Raw genomic sequence first — 6,652 nt, 5'->3', positions numbered from 1 at the left:
AGGTCTCCCACATTCCCGGTTCGTGGAAACCCACGCTAGTAGGAAGCTGCTGGACGGCATCCTACAGGAATGGACATCCAGGGTGCAAACATTTCCTAACTCAGCAACAGTGGCTACTGACCTGTTCATGGGGCACTGTATTTTAAGTTCTCCAACGTGCAGAGATTTATTCCCCCCTGGACATATGCCATTTCCCCCAGAATGCCACTTTGTGGAGGAAAACATCCATGTATGCCCATCTTTCCCCAACTGTCCGAACCTTCCAAGTTATACTTAACAGTCAGGGAGAGATCCAACCTGACAGCAAAGGAGAGAATGCTGATCAGCTCTCTGCTCTTGCCAACTGTAGTGGCAACATCTATATAATCTACCACCAGCCGGACAGATTCAAGTCTTGAGGCCAGTCTAGTCTACCCAAGCAGTTCCAGGTTTGCCAGGCTACAGAGAGAAGACTGGGACTGTAGCTCAGTGGGCAGAATGCTTATCTAGCATGCACAGAACCCTAGACTTGATCTTCAGTATAGCGGAAATCAGGTGTCTTAGTCTTAGTGGTATAATCCGGCACTCTGGAGGTAAAGAGCCTGAGTCCGCATGTGCTTCAAGACACATTGTCTACAAGGAAGGATAGAAAGAGGGAGAGAAAGGGAGACCCTGCCAAAGAAAAGGACAGAAGGGAGGGAAAGAAGGGAGAGAGAGAAAGGCCACCCTTTAGAAGATCTGTGAGCTACCTAGCTAATACCTAAATAGGTGACAGGCTGACTTAAGCATTTGTGAGTTAAAGAAGTAGACAATCCTCTCACTCCTCCTCCTCCTCACAGGTGAACACAGGAAATACAATTTGCCACTAAAATGTGAATGAAAGCCAGGCATCTTCCAGCTCAATGAATTACAAGTCCTTCCTCTCACACCCAATCTCCAACAGCCCCTCACTGACATCACTATGAAAAGATCAAGCTGTTTATATTCCAAATGCTGGTCCCAAGAAAGGCTGTGAACCACTATGATTTAGATAAACTTATTTTATTGTTATAAATTTATTTTAAAACACATTTTCTATTCATGGGAAATCCTATTATATTGGCCCAAAAGTGTACCATGTATATCCAAAACTCCAGCCTACGCACATAAAGTGACTGTTAAAAGATGTGGTATTTTATTTTTAGCATTTGTTTTAAGAAACAATCAATGAGTCTTGACACACCACACACTCTACTTCATCCCAGGCCAGACTGTGAGGTCTGCTGTGGGATACCCAGGGGTGTAGTACCATCAAATGCTCTAGGGAGCGCTCCATTCACTTGCTGTGGGATTCTCAGAGGTACAGTACCATCAAGTGCTCCAGGGAGCACTCCATTCACTTGCTTTAAGTTAAAACAAGTTAAAACAGTAAAGAAGTTAGTATTTTAGCAAATCTAAATTTACGAGTTTGGCCCCTTGTGTCTTCAACGATCCAAGGTTAAGCAATATTGCACCAGTCAAGCAAAAATAAATCATGACGCTTCAAAAAAAAAAAAACAAAAAACAAAAAAAAAGGAGGAGAAGAAGAAGAAGAAGAAGAAGAAGAAGAAGAAGAAGAAGAAGAAGAAGAAGAAGAAGAAGATCAATTTAATCATTTACTTTAGCAGGCAAGCAATGTGTAAACACTCAGCCGGAGCCACATCCAACTTACAATAAAAAGAACTGAGATCAGCGATTGTGACTGTGTTTTCCTTCCTTTTCTCCAGAAGAAGGAGGAAGACGAACAAAACCAAAACCCTCTCCCCCAAAAAAAACAAAAAGTAAAGATTTGGAAATGAATGACTTAAAATGCTACAAACATCGAACATTCTGTTTTGTCTGCTACCAGCCTCTGTGCATTATGTCCTGTTTAAAGGGCTTATCTACTCCTAAAATGCGTTATCTTGTAATAACTTGCAAGTGAGCATCTGCAATCTAGGAAGGTGTCCCCACATGTGGATGTGCCTGCATTGCTTAGTTCAAATCCCATTTGCAAAGGGGACATTTACATCTTGATTCAATGCCTCTTTGACTTCTAGTGGCAACGTGTCAAACAGTTGGTCTTCTACAACAAGTCCGCTTTTCTTGAGCATCCGACACTGGCCCAGCTGGGCTGGCAGGCGGTCTAGGCAGTTGCCCTTCAGCTCCAGCTGAGTGAGCTGGGAGAGCTGACTGATTTTCTCAGGAAGGGAGGCGATACAGTTCTGCCCCAGGTTCAAAGTCCTCAACTTCACACACTTAAACAACTGTTTTGGTAGAACGTCCACCTTGTTCCCTGTGATGTGCAAATGCTGCAGGTTCTGGAGCAAACCTATCTCTATAGGGATCGTAGAGATGTTGTTATAGCTGACGTCTAAGCATCGGAGTTTCTGTAAACTGAACACTGCCACTGGTAAGGACTCGAGCTTGTTGTTGGAGAAGTAGAGGGACTCCAGGTTCTTGACGTGGGTAATGGAGGGTGGGATGGCCACAATTTTATTGTGCCATAGTTTTAAGCAAGTCAGTCGCTTCAGATGTTGGAAGCTGATGATCTCCTCAATCGTCCGGATGTTGTTTGACTTTAAGTCCAGCTCCTGCAGATTAGAGAGGCTGAAAATGGCGTGTGGAATTCTCTCCAGCTCACAGTTCTGCAGCTCCAGCTCCGCCACATTCATCATCTTCTTCAGGCTGTTCAGGACCAAGAGCTTGGTGCCGTCGTTGTGGATGACGAGCTTGGTGAGGTGCGGAGCCACGTCGGTGATGTTGGAGGGAACTTTGGTCAGATTACTCTTCACGTGGAGGATCTTAAGGTGCCGCAGCTCTCGCAGAGACTCAAGTCCGATCATCTTATTGTTCTCTGAGTTCAAATTGCCTATTAAGTACAGCTCCCGAAGGTTTTTGAGCAGATACACCCAGGCAGGAATTTCAGCCACATCTGTGAACTTCACGTGAAGGCATCTCAAGTGATCTCTAAGGAAGCTGAAAGCAGTCTGCTCCACCTTCGCAGGGCAGTGGCAGAGGTGGAGCTCTTGGAGGTTAGTCATCTGAGAGATCTTGGCAGGAATTTTTGCTTCGGGGATCAGTTCAAGTTTTAGCACATCCAGGTCTGTGAGGTCAAAGACAGCGTCGGGCACCCCTGACAGCATGAACAGGTGCAGCTCCTGCTTGTCCTGGGCATTGCGAGACACGTGCTGCCTGAGCTTCTCAAAAGTCCACTCATGGTTCAGGCTAATTTCCCTCAGTTTGTTCTCACTGACTTCAGATAAGAACACACCGAAACGCTTGGAATAGAGCTGGTCATACTGGTCGACCATGTGCAGGAGGAATGCAAAGTCATTCTTAACATCCGGGATGTCACTGAAGCTGCTCTCCTCACGGACTTTCTCAAAAGAGTATTCCTTCAGAGGGATCCTGAATAACCAGAAGAGAGTGTAGAGGCAGATAAAGCCATAGACGCAGATGATGGAGATATAGCTGATGAGCAGCTTTTTCAACATGTAGGCCATATTGTGAGTGCACTCGAACACCTCATACCCTGTGAGGTGCTCGACTTTTGGCTTGCAGACGTGCTCGAAGCTGATGGCATTGACAAAGTTCGCAGTGTAGCAAAGGATAAAAATGAACTTGGCAGTTTTGATGAGCGTCTGGACCACATAGAGCTTGTAGATCAGGTCGCTGTCTTCCACGTGGGCACGGAATTTCCTCACTTTCTCAAACAGGGCTTTGGCCTGTTCCCCGTCCTTCTTGTCCAGGATTGTCATGCTAGGAACTTCGATCACTGGCTTCTCAGCTGAGAACTTGAAGCCGGTTTTGTTGATCATGGGGGTGCTGGCATTGGGGCTCCCCTCATCGCTGCTGGTGGACACGTGCTTCGGTAAGGTCTGGGCACCCGTTATCCGCTGCTTGTTCTCCTCAGAGTCTTCGCAGGCTGTCTCTGACAGCGCCTTAGTAGTCCAGGGGGATTCGAAACACTTTCCTAATATTGAAACAAAGTGCTCAACTTTGGAGCAGGTTTTGGGATATTTGAACCAAAAGTTGCTGCTGACCATGAGGATGATGGTGTGTATAAGGGCAAGGTATGGGAAGTACTTCGAATACCAAGGAAGGGCCAGATGGTAACACATCTGATTGATAAACACGTACTGCTGAAAATCCAAGTTGGTTTTTCGGCCTGTTGGGTCTCTCTTCTCCTTCTTCGCCTCCTGACTCAGAAAGGTGGACTCTGTGTGAGGATGGGTGGCTTGGAGATGTATGTCAGGCGTCACAGCGGACGTGCCGAAGGCAATGTCATTTGTCGTCTGCCCGTTTTGGTCTTGGTGTGTGGCTGTTTCCATCTTGGGGACTTCAGTGGTGACATCAGCATTTCCGGGTGGTGTGTGCACTTTTGAATTTGCAGGTGACGGCAACACTGGCAAACAGACCACCTGATCTTTGGTAAGTTGCATGGTCCCTGCAAAGATGGCTACCATCAGCATAACAACTGCCAGGTAATCCATAAACACGTCCCACCATGGCTTCAGGATTCGGTAAGTTGGTTGGATGTCATTAAGTGAAGCAACTTCTGCAAGGGTAAACATTCCTGAAAAACATAAAGAGAACAAAAGGTATCACTAGAGACATCATTGCAGAGCAGCAGGCAGCGGGACCAACGAGAGCCCATTACAGACGCCATTACATCACTACAAAGCGGCAGGCAGCGGGACCAACGAGAGCCCATTACAGACGCCATCACATCACTACAAAGCGGCAGGCAGCAAACCGGGGGAAACCCCACAAAAGGTGTCATTACAGAGGTCATCATAGAGCAGGAAGTTTGAGGAAAGAGGAAAACCCCATGCTCAGTCTGACTGACAGCTTCTCACCCCGTCTTTTTTTTTTTTTGTATCCACGGTAAAAAATAAAGTAAAGGAAGGAAGGACCGGGTTTGGGCTAAGATGTAATGGAGGTCTACACTATGTCTCTCATTAGTCTTGGACCGGAACAGAGGAGGTGTCATTTATACAGCAGACTTGGCAAGCTCCAATTAGGATTCAAGGATTGGGGCAGGAAAAGCGATGACTTCTGTTTGTCTAAGTCTAATGCACCATGCAACCCTTAATCTCTATACAGCTGTAGGTTCCTGACTGAGCCCTGTCACTTCCTAAAGCTGTTAGCTCAAGGCCTTGTGTTTACCAACCATCTCTGTTTGCAGGGGATAATAGTGTCTAAGGATGGCTACAAAGGTTAAACTAGGTAACGAACAGTTCTTCCCACAGCTCCAACCACGAGCATCTGTTAGCAGTTTGTTAGCACATACTGCCCTGTCAAAGGGATTCCACAGACTGCTGAAATTAAGGGTCTACAACTCAGGCACAGTTCAGCTGGGGATGCAGTTCACGTCATAGAGCACTTGCCTAGCATGATGGCCTTGAACTCATGGTGTTCCTGCCTCCAGCTTCTGAGTGTTCTGACAAGCATATTCCACCACACGCGCGCGGTTTATGCTGCTAGGAACTGAACCCAAGGTTTTGTGAACTCCAGGCAAGCGGTATGCCAGGAGAGCTGCAACCACAGACCCTGTTCAAGTCTCTTCCCATCAGCTTCCTCTCCCCAAGTGCAAGGATGCGCAATGGTTTTATAAGTGATACGGCTTTTATGTAATTATGTCAGTACAAATGCCTAAACCACTGAGCTATAATGCTCTGTAAGAAAAACATACACCTAACTTCGGGGATTCAAGTCTGACATGTGGTCTGGTGCTCGGCTTTCTCAAATACACAGTGGGGTCTGTGGGTGATGGCCTATCCTCCTCCCCCTTTTATTCAGAGTTTCCTTACATATTTTTTACCTTTCACAACTGGTTTGGGAAATCCAAGCAGGAAGAAGGGCTCCCGGAATGACAGAAAGCCAGAGTAAAGACATACGACTGAAGCTCAGGTCTGGCTTTGAGGACTGAGTGAGGACTGAATCGTGGCCACTGTCCTGAGAGCACCCCCATCACTGCCTTGCCGTCCCAGTACACGGAGGTCATTTCCACTCAGCTGCTCCCTGCCTGCAGTTCCCTCTTCCTGGAATGCTCGCTCCCTGCAGTCTGTTCAGCTGCCGGGCTTCTGCCTCCTTTCCCTCCATAAATTCACACCTTAGATGCACTGCTGCAAGGTACCGGACCTTGGTCCAACGCTGCCCTACTCACAGTTTGCTCGTCTGAGTCTGTCCACACTCTATCAAGGGCCAGGACTGTACTCATTTCCTTTCCTTGTTCTGCATTACGATACCTGACATAGTACGTGCTTGGATGAAACAATGCATGAGATTTTAATCATCACCTTCGAAATATAAAGATCCCACAAACACCTACTAACTGCATCTATATAGTATAGGCCGGGGGAACAGCTATTAAGCTGAATTGTCCTGCAGAGCAAGTTGTGATTGTGCAAGAATAAAAACTCCAGGACAGGCGTTAGCAGGAAAGACGCAAATGGGGTTTTTATTTCACTGTTTTCAGAGTGGTCAAACCTTCAGTGCTGTTTCAAATATCTCATCATGGAACTGGCCTCATTCGGTGCCAGGAGAGACAGGAGCCCGGTCTCCTACCAGTGGACAAAGACAGCACAAAGCCTGAAAGGCAGCAGCAGGGAGCCACCAACAGCACAGCAGCAGGGAGCAGGGAGCCACCAACAGCACAGCAGCAGGGAGC

The 6,652-nt window shown here is 47.0% G+C and overlaps 1 protein-coding gene across 6 annotated transcripts in view; it reads right to left on the bottom strand.

Moving 5' to 3' along the window:
* Window positions 1-1,003: 1,003 nt before the first annotated feature.
* Lrrc8d (leucine rich repeat containing 8 VRAC subunit D) overlaps window positions 1,004-6,652 on the bottom strand; it is a 118,960-nt gene continuing 113,311 nt past the window's right edge. For all 6 annotated transcript variants that reach the window (XM_031337081.1, XM_031337086.1, XM_031337085.1 and 3 more), the window contains one exon: window positions 1,004-4,555. In XM_031337081.1, the coding sequence (XP_031192941.1) occupies window positions 1,977-4,553 (2,577 nt within the window). In that variant the 5' untranslated portion in view covers window positions 4,554-4,555 and the 3' untranslated portion in view covers window positions 1,004-1,976. The remainder of the gene's footprint in view (window positions 4,556-6,652) is intronic.

Source organism: Mastomys coucha, unplaced genomic scaffold, assembly GCF_008632895.1.
Source record: "Mastomys coucha isolate ucsf_1 unplaced genomic scaffold, UCSF_Mcou_1 pScaffold22, whole genome shotgun sequence".
Classification (NCBI taxonomy): Eukaryota; Metazoa; Chordata; class Mammalia; order Rodentia; family Muridae; genus Mastomys; species Mastomys coucha.
The sequence above is the reverse complement of the archived record's forward strand: the minus strand, read 5'-3'. Positions and strand labels throughout refer to the sequence as shown.